Source organism: Ambystoma mexicanum, chromosome 13 (genome assembly GCF_040938575.1).
Source record: "Ambystoma mexicanum isolate Mex_15411 chromosome 13, UKY_AmexF1_1, whole genome shotgun sequence".
NCBI classification, from domain to species: Eukaryota; Metazoa; Chordata; class Amphibia; order Caudata; family Ambystomatidae; genus Ambystoma; species Ambystoma mexicanum.
Genome location: NC_090938.1, coordinates 573,262,456 through 573,281,686, shown reverse-complemented (window position 1 = coordinate 573,281,686; position 19,231 = coordinate 573,262,456). Strand labels below are relative to the sequence as shown.

The following is a 19,231-nucleotide window of genomic DNA, read 5'->3' as shown; positions in this document are numbered from 1 at the left end:
GAAAGACACCACGACTTGCCAATTGAGTAGTGGCCCACTTTGGTATTGCAGCCTGGTGCCTATGTTATGCTCCAGTCCCAGCCTGCCAATGATGACTAGAATTAAGGTTTTTTGGTGCTTTTTCGAGAATCTACACGAGGTCTGGAAGCTTCCAATATAGGGGGCCAGTTTTTATTCACGCCAGACCCGCAGAACTACAGGACACGAATATGCACTGCCTGCACTGGAGCAGGGTTTTTTCTAACCCCATAAAAGGGAATTATGTACAAAAAATCCCCATCAAAGCTTTGCAGACTTGAGCACAATACAGTCCTCCCAATTGTGGCAGTGGATCTCTGTCCGTAACGATTGCACTATTGTGAAGTGCTTACATAAAACGCAGATGGGTGGAAGGCCTATGTAATGTTATATAATATGGCATTTGTATAGCGCCTTTTCCCATTGGTATGGCCTCAAAGCGCTGTAGGTGAACGAGGACCGAAGTCTGTGGTATGAGAGATTGTTCAGAGGGATTTACAATGCGTGTGTGCATTCCAGCCTGCACTCAGATGGGTTGGGGTGGCTAAGTCCCTGCTAGCGACCCAGGTAGAGCTGGCTTGTGGATAGGTGCTGCTGTGAATGCTGGCGGGAAAGTATGAGAGTCAAGGACACTGACTGTGTGTCCAGCCAGACCGAATCTTTATCCTGGGACTAGCTGCATTCTAGTGGCAGAGGTGTTGCGTGATGTTAAAGACGAGGGTCTTCGTTTCATTCGCCTCCCACCCTTTGCCATCATCTGACCCTCTTGTTATGTACTGTACTTTGATAAGCAACACACTGTAAACTAAGTAACTGTATCAATCCACTGTACTGGGCTGCTGTCCTGTAACCCTGAAGCAAGCCTGCATACATATACATATACAAATACCAAAATAAATAAATAAATAAATAAAATGTGTCATGTGGCATATGATGGCAGATGCTATGCTGAAACAAAACTGCAGAGTTAGGCTGACAACCGGAAAGCTCACCAAATACAAATGTAAGGCTCACTTAAAATTGCCTCAGGTGGTCTAGTCCTTCTTGCATCAAAGAAGTCCCTTTTGGGATAAGTGTGATATTCAAACCCGTGGCTATCATGTTATGTAGCAATGAATACTGGAATGAGCGTTCTAGCTCACTCTAGGCGCACCCAATTTCGGGAGACCAGGCAGCTAAAGCAGAGTAAGAGAACGCTTTTTCCCTCGGAATTTGGTCATGCGCAGGAGCTGGGCCCCCAGCTCAGCGGGCCCGGCTGCACGTGTAACAGCCGCTTTATCATTAGCGCACTCGTCACCTGCGAACTCTCATCTGGGAGGCGTGGGCCGCTCACCCCAGGGGCCAGGAGAGATGACAGGGGAGTGTACCGTGCACATTTGGCAGCGCTCTGCGGTGTGGCGCAGTGGGAGGGACCCCTGTCAGTGCGCACATGCTCAGGTGTCGAGTTCCTAATGTACTTGCTCCACGGGCCGTGTCATCAGCCGGTAAACGGACTCCCTGTGGTGAAAGGGCGGGAGGCTTTGCCGCATTGCTGGCGTTCCTACCTGAGCGTGATTGGCGTCGGAGATTAGTGCGTGTTTGCGTGGGGCGGACAGGGAGGGAGCGCAGCAAGGAAGTGAGGCCACGAGCACCAAATCCCTCACGCAGCACCCACATTCCTCGTGTAAGAGGCCGACAGCTGCCTGTGTGCTTGAGTGCCAAGCAGGTGCAAGCAGAGGACGACTCAGTGGGTGCACGACTCTGCACACACAGGAAGCCTTGGCCTTCTCTCTTCTGGCAAGGCGTGTTGGAAACTTAGTGCGAGGCCATCCTAGAATGAGAACGGTTGCTCTTTGTATGTGCAGAGCGATATGGGGGGAGGCCGGGGGGGGGGGGTATTTCTACCCCTGTCATTGGGCCATATTTTTTCCCGGATGTGGGATCCTGCAAAAAAATGTCTTCCCGGATCTTGGGAAATCTATTTCTGCCTTTGAAGTAATTGATCTGCTTTTTGCTGCTGTGCTGGGACCCGGATTGAGGTGGTCAGGACTAAAGCCGAGAGGCTCACGCAATATTCCACTGGAACATCCGACTAGATCCCCTGTGACTATGCCTGTTAATATTGTACTCTGCAGAAAATGTTTAAGTACAGCTTCTTTACGTCTAAAATATATGCACCTAATGTAATTAAGGTCCTGCAATGGAAAGGTTTTTTTATTGGAGGGTGTGGGAAATCTTCGGAGTCATAGCCACTCCCCCTCCCCCCCCCTCTCGTGGGATCCAACAGTTAATAATTTCCATTTCCAGCACTGTGAACAAAGGTGCCCCCCCCCTTTTTAAATTTCACAATGACCAAGCCTATGCGAATCTTAACATAACGTCAAACAAGAGACTTACCACAATAGCCAGCTCACATTTGCAGTCATTCTGAATGCACTGCGCTACCCTGTGGAAGGTGGCCTTGTTGGCTCAAATTATATCATATCTCTCTAACGCAATGTCAATAAATAAACACTCTAATCGGACAAGAATAAAAATACAGACTTTTATTCTGTTTTTCAGATTTCTCTCTTGGTTTACAATCGTAAAAAAATCCACATCCTTTAAATCTCCTTTAAAAGAAAAAGTTACTGGTGATTAGTGATTGGTGGCATTAGTGATTTCCAGAGGCGTAGAAAGAGTAGAGCTTGAGCAGGCAAGGCCCACCCAACATCTATAAATGCCCACTCAGCAGCGTTGTGTGGGCATTTACAGATGGTAATGTCACTGCGGGGGGTGGGCCCAACTCCGTTAGGCTCAGGCCCCGCCTGTTAGACAATCTGGCTACGCCTCTGCTGTTTTCAAACATCCTGGTTGGATTAATGGCTGTTCCAGTGCCTTCAACTTCTTCCGTTTCTCCTCTTAATTTGCACGTCGTGGCTCTCAGGGGGAGTTTGCACCTGAATGCTTGACTCCCAACTCTTCTCCCAAAGGAGACAGAGCCTTGCCGGAGCTGCTAATCATATCCCACTTGCTTTTGAAAGAACGTTGCCTACAGTAGAATTTACAAACAAATTGAAAGTGCTCCCTAGAATCTATTTCCCAGAGGACACAAGGACAAGTTCAAGGTTTAAAATAAACAGCTTTCCAATTGCAACATCTATCACCCATTCTCAACTGGTTTAGACACCCTATTATAAACAAGTTCCTGACCTCTGGTCTTTGCATATTTGACAAGCAAGCTTCCCACCGAGGCTGCTCCCAGGGCCCGAGATCCTCCAAGTGAACTTTACATCCCTATAGGCTCCAATATTTCAGTTTTGAGGGACTTCTTGAATCGGTCCTCCACAGACTTCTTGTTTATTTTGAAAATCTTGGGGTTTCAGCCTGTGTTACTAAGGGTAAGTCAGACGTGGACCCCTTGCTCGCTGTGCTTGGAGCCAGGTGTGTCCAACTCCAGGCCTTGAGGGCTGGAATCCTGAACTGTTTTCAGGATATCCCTCATTAATATTCATGGCAAAAGTGTATGCAAATGTATTGCATGAATATTAATAAGGGGTAGCCTGAAAACCAGTCAGGATTCCGACCCATGAGGCCTGGGGTTGGAACACCCTGGCTTGGACAGTCTCAGCTTCATATCATTGATGAGGCTCAACATGACTGAAACATGTGCCTGGGGTTGCCGAAAGTACTGGCATTTCGGTGCTGGAATGGCCAAGTGGGTGGGAACTGACTGACATGCAAATGGATATTTCACTACCATTAATGTACAGCAAACTAAAATCTGGTTGTAGTAGGAACACGCCCACAGAGCAGGTTTTTTGTTTGTGTTCATTCTCAGTTGAGGGGCTCCCACATGCTTGTATCTTCAGATAATTAAAAGTCATTATAGTGTGGGTTATAATTAAATATTGCAAGTCCAGGTTTTATGAAGCCCTCTGAACATGCATGGCCTATGGGCTACTTTTTCGAATTCTGATTTCGCTCATCACCAATATCAGGGATTGGACAGAACCAAATGAGGCCCTGGAAATAATGTTCAAAGTGGCCCCATATTACACATTTTGAGCAATCCCAACCCTTAACCTATGAGTAAATGTGGAAATGTCTACACAGAAGAGGCCCAGGGTGCAAAGTAGTCCAGAACACCCTGGACACCATCCCAATGACAGTCGATTGAATCTACTTATTTAGAGAACAGGAGCTAAGAAAATCTTTAAAGTTATGGTGAATCATGCAACTGAGGGCATCCTTGCGTCTGTTTCTATAGTGGTGAACCTGTAGGCCCTTTTAATGAGGATAGCCCAGGAGCAACGCGCTTAGCTTGGAAGCAAGACGACACGGAGCACCACAGATTCAATCCCCAGGTCTGCGCGTAGAAACCTCTGGGTATTAAGCACATTATAAATAACCTATCTTTATCATAACATTGGATGGATGTGGATGCAGAATTAACTCTTACACCAATAATAAGACCGACTCAGAAAGTTGGCAAAACATAACTGTTTTAATATCAATTGTCTAAAACAGGGAGTACAACAGATATCAACGGACATCTCATAGCATATCTCTCAACGTTTTACCGAAAAAAATAATCATTTATAGCAAAAATTTGTCATAATTGACTATGTGGCAAACTAAGAAAATGTATCTAGGATTGTGCTTGGTCTACGGGGAACATCTAGGTATACTTTCTATGGGGATAAGATTATGATAGGGTCTCTATAGTAAGGTGGACAACTATGCCCACCCCTAGTGCAAGTCATCTTCATTGTCATCGAATACACAACATTTCATTGGCTCTCAACCTACAGGGCTCTTTGCTACATGGCCCTCTATAATTGGTTGGCACGCTTGTACCCTTCTGGAATAATCCACTCGCTAGAAGCACGCAAGCTAGTACCCCAGCTGCTTGTGGGTGGACTTGACCATGCCTCCCCACCCAATTAACCCATCATCCATCATCACTCCTGCTGTCTGCCATTTGAATTGTCTTTGAACTTGGCCTTACAAAGTATCACTGTTCCTGAGAATAGAAGGGAGTGTGAGCACGGTCTTATCTTCAGCCTCGCTGTAGCTTGCCCAAAGTCTATTTCCATCTAACCCATGTGACAGGAGACCGTGTTTTAACTCCTTCTTCGTATTTAATACTATTAACTGAATAAAACTTGGCCCTCATAGTGTTTTTCCACTGCACATCAACAGGAGCTCACCTCGCTTCTCACGTTCATTGTATCTTCTTCGAATAGATAACCAGTTCTTGGCTGCCCCAACCCCTGACACTGAGCCAGACAAGCCTTTTCGATTCTTCCTCCATCTTCACCTGTTTTTCTCTGCTGTGCCACACTTTCAGCCCTTTTACTACTGAGGTCCTGGCTTGCTAAAATGCGACGTGGAACATCCATATTCTATACACATACATACACATATATATATATATATATGTATGTATATGTATATATATATGTATATATTTTGGCAGCACCGCTTGCAATCTATTCACTACTTATAATCAGCCTTCATGGTTACTTAGTCTACTTCCGTTGCAACATCTGTACAGTTATAAAGAGACTTATATTTTCTTCCGTGTTCTTCACAGGTGCAATCTTCATTCTGCACATGAAATGTTACTCGATTCTTTATTTCGTCATCAGGTTCTATAAGGTCCATTCGCCTTTTCTCTTGGCATCTCCTCTTGGCACGTCATCTTTGCCTCATGTGACGTCAGCAATCTCCTCTTTCATTCATCTTTACACTTCTTCATGAACCTCCTTTAGGAGGCTGTCATCTCCCCGCGTCTACATCATATAGGGCTTTCTCAATGCATACCTTGTTTCAAGGATTCTTTGTGGGATAGGTACCATTGTCGGCGCTGTGTACGTCACAATTTCCGGCTTCCAGTATATAGGCAAAATAGGGACGGGTTTTCCAGGCATTTGGCTCCTCCTCTACAGTGCAATGCCATTGCAGAATATATTTCCTGCTTAAGGGATTTCTTTTACAAAAATTGGGTCATATTGATTGCTTGGTGCACCAAAAGGATAAGGACTTCCCATTTTTTTTTATCAGAAGTGCTTCGAAGATGCTAAGTGCTGCTTTAAAATATTTTATGAACAATGAGGCGTGCGTGCCCGTGCAATTTCTTCCAGATTGTACTTCACCTGTGAAGTTGCGCCCTATGTCATCTGAAGTGTGTGATCCTTTGCTCCTTCGTATCCGAGTAAGTCGTTTGTATTCCCATATTTTGAAAATTCACCCTATGTTTCATGCATCAACAATGAACTCTTTTGTTTCACATCTTTTTGCTTGGGCCATAACTCGCCCGCCATTGATACTGGCGGATGTCAAAGGGGAATGTGGAGTTTCAGAGATCTGTGATGCCCGCATGTTCCTGATGCATGTCTGGTCCATGTGAACGGTGCTTGAGTTGAAGGCTTCACATTTCAGGGAGTTCAAACCAGCTGGTGTGATGCCATGGTGCCTTGCTCATCCACACCTTAAACTTCGGTGCCTCAGAGCAGTGGAAGGCCCCTTGTGGCAAGCAGACAACTGCATTGGCAGCCTCATCGCAGTCCTCCACTACCTTTCCTTTGCCCTGACGGCTGTGTTATTGCATCAGCATACACCTGCACTTCTTTGACTGTCCTCCAAGTGAGATGGAGTTCCTCAACCTCAGGTTTCCACTTCATTACTGCCTTTTGAGTTCAGTGGGATTCATGAAGCACACACATTCTTTTATATTTCTTACCCTCTCGATGCAATATGAGTTGCCAATGCCACTAGTTTTCTAGCGCTCGGTCCAAAGTGCTGAGGCACCCCACTTCTCCTGCCCTCCTGCCTATACTGTAAAGCATACTGTTTTCGGAACCATGTGGGCAGGGGTGTTGCTAGGTGTGGAAAAGACCTGGGGCTATTCTGATGTCGGAACTGTCAGGACTGGGGGCTAGTTAGCCTTTTGTTTGCAGCTGCTGAGATTCTATCCGGGGCTACAACCAAAAGACCAGGGGCTATAGCCCTGTTAGTCCCCCCCCCCCTAACAACAACTCTGCACGCTGGAGCAAGCCCGGGTAAAAGAAGTTAAGTAATAGATATTTTGACCTTGTAAATAATGCTAGTGGAGCCACCATCCTGTCAGCCACATTCTTGAGGTATTTGGACCAGAATCGTTTTTATGATGACTATTTGGAATCAAAAGAACTATATTTTATAATTAGTGCAATCCAATGGGAATTTACAGTTAAACCAAACTAAGGAGGATTGGTTAAAGGTCCATTTGAGGAGGGATAGACCGATAGAATAATTTGACCTGGACTCTGATGTGGTGAACTCAGAGAATCTGGTGCAACTATAGACAATCCTGGTGAAGTGTCTGGAATTTAACAACACCAGGGATTTTCAGTTTGGAAGATTTCGCCTTGAGGACGACCCAAACGTCGAAACACGTGTCGGCTGTTTTGGATATTGTCAATAAATCAAGAAACGAAGAAATACTCTAGACTGTGATAGTAAAAAAATGATTGTGTATTTGATAGAGCGTGGATTTAACAATCGAATTAGGCTCACAGCGCTGTCAGACAGCATACATCTTTTTCTTTAATTATACTGTAAAGCAAGGTTGTCCAACTCCAGGCATTGGGAGCCGGAAACAGGTCAGATTTTCAGGGCACCCCTCATTAATATTCATGAGGTAAATGTGAATACAATGATTCAAAATGTATGCACATTTTTTACCATGATTATTAATGAGGGACATCCTGAAAACCAGTCAAGATTCTGAGCCTGGAGGCCTGGAGTTGGACAACCCTTCTATAAAGGTTCTCCATGTATATGAATCTCTTCTGTGTGTTGCAAGACCCCTCCTGCGCCTCCTACCACCCCCCACACACACACACTTCTCTGGCCCTCTAATCGACCACAGAAGCACACCCCACCACTCAAGAGATAAAACAATATGGTGGTCCTTTTTGGTGGCTGTATACATGTTATCTGTGGTCCTTTGTTGCTCGGAGCCCTGCCTTCTATACTAATGGTAGGCACAAATTATGAAGAGATGGCAATGCAAACTCAAAACTAAGCTAAGCTTTCTTTCTTTCTTCAGCAACAGCAACATTTCACCCAAGATGGTCCCTTCCGACCCCAACTTTGACATCTATGGATTCTGACACTTCTGATGACCCTGATGGCCCCAACGCCACGGACGATGAGATCTTGGTTCCTGATGACCGCATACTACCCTTCACCGTCAAGCCATTTGATCCAGACCGGCAAAGCAGCACCACTTCAGGCATGACCACCACCGTGATGGGCAGCTCACAGCCAGTACCAACTAGCAGCCTGGCACACAACCTTATACCTGTGTACTGCTCCATCCTGGCGGCAGTGGTAGTCGGTCTGGTGGCGTTCATTGTGTTCAAGCGGTGAGCATGGGATTGGGCTGCAGCAGCAGAGGGATAGGCCCATAAGAGAGCAGTGAAAAGTGACAACAATGTTGAAAAAAGGTGCATGTATCCGGTAGATAAAGTAAGAGAATGGGCCTCATTACAACTGTGCCGGCCTCGAAACAACGGTGCCGGTAAGCTTGCCGGCACCGTTGTTTCCGGACCAGCATTTTACAACTCTGCGAGCGGGTGCCGTCCCACCCAACAGGTCAGACCTGCAGGGCAGAACGGCACCCACTCGCAGAGTTTTCACGGAAGCACCGGCACCATTATTAATGGTGCCGGTGCTTCCGTGGCCCCCATTCCCATAGATTCCCATGGGACTCTATGGCAATGGGGACTTACCATTTGCCGGCGCCTGACTTCCCGGACCCCTATGGTTGTTACTGGGAAGTCAGGCACCAGTAAATCATTGCAGGTCTAGTGGCAACCTGCTGGTAGTACAGGCACGATTACCGCCGCACGCAAAATGAGGCCCAATATCTTCTCTTGTGTTCAGGAGAGGGTTTGTGAGTAGCTCTTATAGATAATAAATAGAGCTGCAGAAGACCTTTCAATATACCATAGAAAATGGTTACTCATTGTGTGGCCCTCCAGTTGGTTTGGACTTCCTGTCCCATCGGCACTAGCCATCTGTCAGTGGTGATGTGATGTGAGTTGTATCCCAAAACATCTGCAGGGCCACCTAATAAGTAACCATGCCATAGTGGTATCACAGAGGGGGTCACAATGTCTTCCCAAGAGTAATATGTACAGTAAGAAATTAGATTATATTATGTGACAGAGCCAGTTAAAATCAAGATTGCCACATGAGTTTGACTTAGTTGGACGATGGTCACTGCAGGCCACAGCTGTAGCATGAAAATAGTTCCCTTTATTGTCAATGATGCATTCTCGCCCAGCTAGTAACTGGGTCAAAGCGTGACTTTGCAGATTACTTGTAGTATATTATATGGAATTATAATATCACTATGTAATATTTGGTCTTTTTTGCAGGTGGAACAATTGCAAACAGAACAAGCAAGCAGCCAATAACCGGCCAGTAAACCAGACTCCATCTCCTGAGGGCGAGAAGTTGCACAGTGACAGCGGAATCTCGGTGGACAGTCAGAGTCTCCACGACCAGCAGTCCCAGACACAGCTGCAGGTGCAAGGTATGGACAGCGCAGGAGCCACTATGGCCTCCATTTGGAATTTGGCCTAATAGCCTGCAAAGAGACTTTTAGATTAGTAGTTTGATCTCAACCAAAGCGATAGATCACTTCTTGGTGCTTCACCATAAACTGTGTGGTATTTGCTTACTGAACCAGCATCAGTGCTTACTGGGTTAAATTTCCCAAAAAGTAAATATATTTTTTAAGTCATCCTCCACTTTTCTGACAGTCAAACTCTTTGTTGGACTTTTTCCCAAGGTGACCTCAGTCATTCTATCTGCAGGACCTCAATTACGTTCAAATATGCCAGCTTTAATTTTTCCCCCAGATTGTCCAATGTCATCCAATACTGTATGCAGTGATTATATCGAGAAAAAAAAAAACGGAATTAAAGAATAACAAAAAAATAATGAAAAATAAATATATGGGGGTGGGGGATAAGGGGTTATAAAGTGCGTGGTGTGGTTCGGGATGGTTATATTGCCCCCAATATAAAAAAAATCGGTATTATTTAATTCACTATTTTTTGATTCATTGTAATCACTTGTAAACTATCCAATGCTTGGGACTTTTCCCCAGGCTGATCAAAGCATCTGATCTTTGGTAGCTACCTCCAGACTACTGTTGGAATCTACTCCAGACACTCCCCAGTCATCCTATCCGTAGGAATTGCTTCCAGCCTGACTACGGCGATCCATCACGAGGGGCGTTAGTACTGACCGTCCACATCCACCTAATGATTGGGTTTTTTCCTCCAGACTGGTCCCTCTTATTAAACTCTCGGAAATTTGCCTGAGACTGGTCACAGCCATTCAATCCCTGGGGCACTGTGCCATAATGCCCAGAGCCAAGCAATCTTGGGGCTTTTCTCCATGGTGGCTGTAGTCACTTGATCCATGGGACACCCCCAGAGTGTGTCCGAAAGCATGGGAACCCACGAAGTCTACGTCTGAAAGATATTCCTTCCATCACTCGCACAATTAGTTATGGTCATTCCTCCGGTGCAGCTGCATCGGACCTGGGAGACATTCTCTCGTTGGAAAGGTTGGTCTTGGGTACGTTGGATGTTCAGTGACAGTCCTGCGATAGAAGGGCAAACAGTCGGAGTGTCTCGGGGGGATAGCTCAGGGGCAACGTGCTCGCCTTGGAAGCAAGATGACACAGATCACCACAGGTTCGATCCCCGGATCCATGCTTAGAAACCTCTGGGTATTAAGTGCATTATAAATAACCTATCATATCGTAACAGTTTGTTTAATTATGCATGTGTTCATCCGTTGAAATACATTGATAAAGCAGCGCTCTCCTCTATGTTTGGTTCCAGAACCATTAATGGGAAAAATCAAAACATCCTTTAAGTAAAAATGGCTGCTGTCTTTTCCTAAAAAATCAGGACCACATGTAATATCTTGGAAAGAAACATGACCCCAAGTATTTCACAAACATTGCCATACTAGTGCTTCCAGTTCCCTTGCATGAAAAAAGTGAGTGCCCTCTGAACAAGGGTCCTCTGAATGTGTGCAGCACAGATCTGTGGCACCTGAACCAAGTTGGGATTGCTGATTTGGGAAAGTCTGCAATCGTTACTGGCGTTGAGCAACTGAGCCCAGATCGCAGGTGGCATCTCAGGGCATTCCCGTGTGCTCTTATCCAAGTTGCTGCCGCGGTCTTCTGTATCTATGGATTGGGGTGACAGAGTACTGCTGGTTCTTCTCAAAGTCCTGAAAACGCCTCCAAGTATTAGCGTTGGTTTCAAGCAGGGTCAAGACCTAAAAATTCAAGTGGGGGGACTCATCCACAAATGCAATGGGATGTGACGTCGACAAAAATTAGAATATGAAGGTGAAATATGCACATTTCATTAAATTGACTTTGCATAACCACCTAAATTGCACAGGACAAATAGCATTTGCCTTTCATAAAAACCACACAAATACAAAACCCAAAGAGGATTTTTTTCTTCTAATAGTGTTTTTGAAAACGTTTCTAGATGTGCATGTTTTAAACTCCAAGAACCAATACAAATGTTTTCGGACTTGCAGTACCGAAATGCGGCATTTTAGCTTTAGTTGTTTGTTATTTTTCATCAGGTTATATAGTGCAGTGGTGGAGTGTCCGGCCTACAAACCTGACGACTGTGGTTCGATCTTTGAGGTTGGCTGTAATGCATACATTCAAAGAGGACATTCAATGTTTCTCATTTTAGCCGGCGGGGACTCCACCCTCCACTCCCCCGTGTACCCTCGACTTGAGCCCTGGTTTCAAGAAAGAGATGGCGTGAGCCCCAGTCTCCGAAACTACCATTATTTACAGGAAAGAGACAGGACTTAACCTTGGGATGCATAGACAGGCACTCCCTGGGATTCAGAAGAGAAGAAAGAAAAGGATAAGTCAAGGCAGTGTTCAGACAGTGCAGCAAAACTAGACCTAACCTTCATAAACCAGCAACAATTCCCACCCATACCCATGCCCCTCGCACAGCCCTAGGAAGCCCACTCAAAAGGCTGCCCACCCACCGTGACTTTTGTATTGTACTTCTTGGAAAATTCGTAGAGTAAATTTGCAAGTACAGAGCTATCCGGAAACCTTTTGTAATGAAAAATACATGTATTCGTCAACACAGACATTGGCCGTGGACAGGGCGTGGCCTCAGGGGCAAGGCCCACGCTGAGCCCACCCTGGCAGTCTAACAGGCAACAGTACACAGGGACTCCTGCCCTGGGGCCTCGGTGTATAGGATACAGGGCCAACATGCCATGAGATGAACCACTGGAAAACCCTCACCATCCCAAACAATCTATGATGGTCCCCCTTGTTAACCTCTGAAAAGCATCGCAGCAGCTCTTTTTCTTCACTAGAGATGTCCTCTCTCCAGTGAAAAATCTACAAGCAACAGCTCGCAAGGTTGCTCAGGCTATGCACGAGTCATCCAGCTATGGTTTTTGTTGGAATTCTGGGATTTGTAGTCCTAAATTTAACATGGAACACATACAGGATCCTGAATCCCAAGGGTAAAACAGTGCTGGATTGATACCTTTCTCAGGCATGGAATTGAGAAAATTGAGAGCACTAATCAACTCACACAAATGCAGGTGATACTGGTGGGATTGTGGTTTTCTCGTAATCATGACGAAGAGCTTGCTTTGTTTTCCCCAACCCTTCATTTTCTTCTTGTTATAATCGCCCATGTCTCTCTTGCTCTCCCCCCACAGCATTAAAGAGCATCCTGTCGTCCAATAAGCAAGAGGAACTAGAGAAACTCCTGAGCGTCTCCACGGATGACACCTGGCGCAACCTGGCCAAGGAGCTGGGCTACAAGGAGGACCTCATAGACTCGTTCTCGCAGGACGAGGTCCCGGTGCATGCGTTCCTCTCGCACTTGCTTAGCACGGACACCGCCACTAGAGACACCTTTTACTCCGCTCTGCGCAAGATCGAGCGCGAGGACATTGTGGAGAGTTTGTACAGTGAGTCCACGGCGACCTCCCCCGTGTGAAGGTCCACGGGGCGCTCGGCCTATCGCCCAGGTTCTCGGAATCTTACTTTGGGAGAAGTGTCAATGACAGAAGATGTGAAGGAAAATAAGGGGTTCCTTAAGTGAACCCCGATATTTACGAACAATTCCATATGCACTGAGGCATTATTTTTTCAGTATTGTCATTTCCTGGTTTTCTGCTTCTCGCCCCCTCTTCTGTGGCTTGGTACTAATCTGGACTGAAGTGCCTAATGCAGCGAGAAAGGGAAACCATCATTGCCAGGGAGAACGCGAGTCGACAGTGTCGTCTGTCCGAGAAGCATTCAGAGCCTCCCAGGACCTGAAAAGTCCTGCACCCCAAAAGCTGTCAGATCCTCTTTCTTTATCTATTGCTCGTTAACCCCTAGTTCTTGTGCACACATAGTAATGCACGCTAAAGCGGACACACACACACACACACACACACATACATAAATACTCACAGACATACTGCTGCGCACTCTCATGCAAAGAAAAATTCATTGACATGCATGTTGCATTTGTCTACATACAGGCAGGGCCTACAGCAGTATAAAATGGGCTGACTGCTCTTTCTGATGATAATAACAATAATGAGTGTTCTTCTAAAGCACTTCATGCCAGACTTCTCCTGCTTCTGGGCGCTTTAATAACTAGTGTTATTATTACCCCATTGAATGGTACTCGATTTATCATCCTAAGAAAGATGAAAGCCTAAGTAGGCCCTGCCATGGGATTCAAACTTGTGAAACACATACTGCCCACATTGGTAATGCCAGAACATTGTAGAGCATTAAAGGAACCTGTAACCACCCAGCACAACATATAAACATAAACAGTCAGACACAGGGCATTGATAACTTGGAAATTACGAGCATACTGGGATACATGGGTGCAAAGCATACACAGTCTGCATGTGCAGGTGCATACACATGCATGCACACGCTTAGACAAACATAAAAACTAGCCTGTCTCGGTCCGCAGTAATACTTTCTATCTCCCTTCCTTCCTTCCCTGCTTCTCCCTGGTCCCATCACCTGCTTGTCCATGTTTCCTGCAGTAGTTCATGCAGAATGGGCTGTCTGCTTTCAGAGATGGAGAGATCCACATGAGGGAGATCTCTTTTGCGGTAGTAACATCTCACTCTCGTAATGACTGAAGGATTTTGCGGTACCATTTTTACCAGGGAGGTGGGGTGAATGAGGTACTAATGACTTGCAGGAGAACTGTGTATACGTTGTTATTTCACTGTGAATGTTCTGTAGAATACTTGGTTTCGCAACACTTAAAGAGCAAGGACAAAAAAGTCATATACAATCATGGTATGCATGTCAGAAATACACACACAGTGTGGAAGCATGCAAAAAGATACGCATGCACGGCCACTAGCAACCTGATGATTACCTCCAAGGAAAATCCAGCACACATCTTTCTGAATGCACATGCAGGGAAAGGTGGTCATGTGTGTGCACTCATGGAAATGCATATTGTACACATGTTGCAGGGGTATGTTCAACTTGCTTGTTCTCCCATTTTCACATTTCTCATAATACAAAACGTTTACATTGACCGGCGCAATTTAGACTGGCTGATCTACTCAAAGAGACAATCTTCTAATCCCCTCAGGCACTGATTTTTAGCCAGTCTGGTCAGGTCAGGAGGAAGTAGGGAGGCGTGAAAGCCCGCAACCACACTGTGCCATAACTGCAGCTGCACTCAGGAAGCAGGACCATGATCACTGTGAGCTAGGGAACCAGACCCTCACTGTGCAATCACTCAATGAGGACACATGAACAAGATCATAGCATTAGCTTGCACACTATCATTCCCTGGAATGAGTCTACATGCTTCTACTAAATGTTGCCATTTGTGCTTCATGAAAGTTCTTTCACTAGGCTCCTAAAAGAGTCCGAAGCCACAGAACGCCATTCGACAGAGTGGAATGGGTGATAAAAAAGTAGTAAAGAAATCGCTTTATCCTTTGCGGTCACCATGTTGGGGGCTACGGCATAATGTTGGCAAGTTTGTGGCCATATGCTAGCATGGAAAGGGGAGACAGGATGATGACCGTATGATGGCAAAGCCTGGGCCTTGACTTTGTACTAGTGAAATTAAGAATGCAGACAAATCCTATGTGTGGGAGTGTTGCCATTCATTGTGTATAACGGTGTTGCTATGGCCCAGTGTGGTTGATGACATGCTTCCTGCTAGGTTAGAGTTGAGTCTTATTCCGAGAGGGGTTTTGTTACTCTTGCTCTTTCTGTTTTTTGTATTTGTGTTTTATTGTTCATAAGCTGGCGGCTCAGCCAACTTGTCAGCTTTAAAAAAATATTTTTTATAGCACTTTTATTAAAGGAATTGTGTAAAATTTTAATATTTTAAATGTTTTTAAGTGTTTCAACCTCCTGGGTCATGTGACCACTGAGACCAATTTCTCCATACATCATAAAAGCAGGATAGACTTCATGCAGAAATCTTAACTTCCTCCATCGCCAGCCCTTCCATGTGTCAAAAAACAAATGCATTTCTGATTGTGTTCTACATTGGTGCTTTTTCCTCCCTTGAGTCCAGTCCAGACCCGGTGCTATGGTGCGTCTGTCAACTACTTGGCTGGGCAGGCAGCTCTGCTTGGCTGAATAGGCTCAAGCTCATATGAAAGCAATCATAAGAAGGAGTTGCAGAAGGGTCAAGGGATTTGAGTTTGGGCTGTTGACGTGCTCTGTGCAGCACAACATGTGGCCTGTCACACTTCACCGAGAGGGAGAACGGACGAAGCCAGACCCCGGTGTAACAAGAATGATGGTGAGAGCAGGCTTCCTCCACCGGGAGTGGTGAAGCGGATTCTGATATGAGGCTATAACATTGATGAGAGTGAACATGGATCTGCTTGACAGCGTACCCACCAGTGGAAAATGTGAGAACATGAGATTTGGAAAAGTTTGAATTTAATCAATTGCCTTTGTTGAGTTAGAACATGAGCTAATGTGTCTACACTTTCCTTCTATAGTGGCTTGCATAGCGTCACTACAGTGAATCAGTCCGACTTCTAAGCACAGTAATAATGCCTGCAGCCGTGCACGCTTGCGCCAGGATTTGCTGGTTACAACTTTTGTGTTCCATGGCACACACAAGCTAGTATCGAACAAGTAGCAGTATTACTGTTGGGTTAAGGGAACAAACTTGTGTATACCCATATGAGGTATACTGTGCATATGTTCCATCCAACTTTATTTGTATCATTGATCATTTGTGCACGTTCCTGCTAGAATTTAGTTGAGATTAGTGAGGCTTACCTGCACCCTCTTACCTAGAATTCTGGGTTACAATCTAGATAATATGTGTACACACCCGGATGTAGGCAATTTAAGGTTATTAGCATACTTGACCTAAAAACATTTGACCTAAAACGTTTGATTGAATTTCCTGGACACTTTCTTTGGTCAAATTGAATTAAAAATATATATGGGGTGAATAAGGATACAGATTAGGTTGAGGGAAGTAGAGAGGGTTGTGGGGGGTCTCCCCGCGCATATAAATTTGATGAAATGTGATTAGGTCAAATGTTTTAGGTCAAATAAACCCAAACCAATTTAAGTGGTCAGTGCACATTTACACCCGGTCTTGCTTTTGAACATTTACAGCATGTGCGTGTTTCTACTAGGATGTTTTAGTAACAGCACTACTCAACACACAGACCTAAAAGGTACCCCCTCGAGTGATGATTCACCTTTATCACACTCCTTCTTGCAAAGTGATTATTTTGGTATCACAGCAATGACTGTTGTACCTGCCAGAGGGACACATATCATCTGCGTTTTTTAGACTTCTCAGTCAGTGCTTGGTTATGCCGAAACACGTAAACCTCTTAGTTAGTTAAGTGATTTTGTACAATGCCGTTCTGCCACTTTGGATGGCCTGGCTCTGAAAGAAAAAAGGGGCAGGTCTCTAGCAGGACCGTGAGAGAAGCAGATGCGAAACCTCTGGTGTTGATGGGTGCTGGTTGGAAGTACCAGTTTCCTGTGTGCCAATCTGCGTTCTATGGGTTTGGAAGAAAGACTTGGGGGGTATGTTATGCAAAGGAAAAAGCTTGACAAAATGTCTGGCCCGGTTTGGAGGGTGGGTGAAGTGCATGAAGAGCAGATCTGTTTCAATATGTCTACTGTCCTTAACCTGCATATCACACTTGGACTGCAACTCTCATTGAACTCTTGCGAGACCAGGCCGGGTGGGGCTACCTGTCAGCACAGGCCAGTGTACTGTTCAAGAAGCTCCTTCACACCTAGTTTTTCTTGGGCATTCAAAGTACTGTAGAAGCAAACAGCTCTTAAAAAACAACATCTGCCGCTTTGCGGTTCAAAATGTATATCTCATACTTAATTTTTTCTGCTAGCAGTGGGCAAGGTCCCAAATGGGGGTTCTTAGCACTAGCGCTCTTTTCTAGAACCACAGGAATTAGGCACTACTGGCTCTTTTTCTGCCTTTACACAAAGGACAGCTAGTATTTTTTCCCGAACAATTTCATGAAAACTCACTCCTTGTGAGTGCCATTCTGTGCACTAGCGAGTGAACTAGTGTACGAGTTGTCGTGCAGCTAAGCAGACAGTGCCACTAATGTCAGTGTTGTTCCTCACAGTAGCTTCCAGTACTATTTGACACACTGTCAAATAGTCACCAAAGGTTATTTTTTCAAGTCTCTTTTTTTCCTATTATAGTGACACACCAATAGGGTTACAATATGCCAACTTTCAGACAAGCCTCGGCGCTTTGAGACCCTTGCGGTGGCGATTTGGCGCAATATAAAATACGTCAAACATCCCATAACATTTGCAGCATTCTGTGTGCATATACATTCTCGTGGACATGCGTTCTGTCGCACAACCTCACATGGTTGCCGCTTCCTTCATCTCCCTTTGTGCGCGCGGTTGCATATTGCACGGCTGGGTCTGTGCGCAGGTGTGGGGCAGGAAGGGTGCTTCTTCCACAGACTGCATGGGGGAGATAGAGGAACCTCAATGCCCGAGTGGCACTCTGCCAGCCTGCAGGGTCAGATGGCAGCCCGGCCGTGTATGTGCACCACCTCCATTCCGTCCTCTCGCACCCCCAGACATTCCTCCGGGGGGGGCTGGCCGAGGCAGTGAGTAGTAGCTAAGCTCTTTAAGGCACTTACCTTTGTGTGAACACGTTTTTAAATGAACCAAAAAATGAGGCCAAAGTGGAATACTTTGGTATTTTGTTGCCTTTGATGTTTTTTTGTAATGTTTTACCAGGAAGGCGTTGCTCCTGATAATAACTTGTGTGATCTCGTCTCTCCATGACGGGTTTCTGTGTCTGATAAATGCCAATTTATTAAGAATTCTTACAGTGAATAAATCTAAATGTAATATAGCACGAACAGCTCATTTTTTGTCTTCATTGTGATTGTGCACGTGTGTTTTGTAAGCAGTGTTGCTGCCAATCGGTGTTTGTGTTATTGTTTAGCATTGTGGTCTCTGTTTGCGAGGCACACCTGTGGGCGTGGTGGGTGTGTGTGCACATATGTACACTGAGGGCCCAATTCTCAAGTTGGCGCAGTGAACGTGCTAAAGACCATGATTCACTGCGCCAAATCAGGACGCCCAGGCTCCGCCGCTATTCTCAAGTGGGCCCGGGCGTCCTCGTAGTGCACGACAGTGCACCGCGTTCATTGCACCTGTTTCTGGGCACAACGGGCGCAATGGAAAAATCTTGGCAGCACTTTTGTAAAATAATGATATAATTGTTATTTAACAAACGACATAATCGTTATTTAACGAAAGTGCTTCCAAAACACATTGGCGCCCACAAATACAGCACAAACACAATTTGGTGCTTCAAAATAACATTCTTTACGCCTGACCCATTCCGTGCTGCAGTACTCTGGTAGAAGGGTGGATCTGTTCCCTCCTTCCACCACAGTACTGCAGCATAGAATGGGACATTTGTCTGTGCTGTATTTGTGCAGTACTGTCCCACCCATCCATCCCCCCTAACACCAATGTTTGGCCACCCACCTGCACTTTGACCAGTTTCCTGTGGCACTCCTCCACAATACCCGCACCAAAATGGTACTGTATATGTGTGCCACTTTAACGCACATTTAAAAGTGGAGGAATGCCACAAGAATACTCGTCTTTCATGGCAGGTAACGAATG

The 19,231-nt window shown here is 45.5% G+C and overlaps 1 protein-coding gene across 1 annotated transcript in view; it reads left to right on the top strand.

Annotated features, from left to right (window-relative positions):
• The window catches only part of NGFR (nerve growth factor receptor), a 145,592-nt gene extending 127,143 nt beyond the window's left edge, over positions 1–18,449 (top strand). The window contains exons 4-6 of the mRNA XM_069634385.1: positions 8,075–8,393; positions 9,411–9,568; positions 12,781–18,449. Of these exons, the coding sequence (XP_069490486.1) occupies positions 8,075–8,393; positions 9,411–9,568; positions 12,781–13,064 (761 nt within the window). The 3' untranslated portion in view covers positions 13,065–18,449. The remainder of the gene's footprint in view (positions 1–8,074; positions 8,394–9,410; positions 9,569–12,780) is intronic.
• The last annotated feature ends 782 nt before the right edge of the window (positions 18,450–19,231 follow it).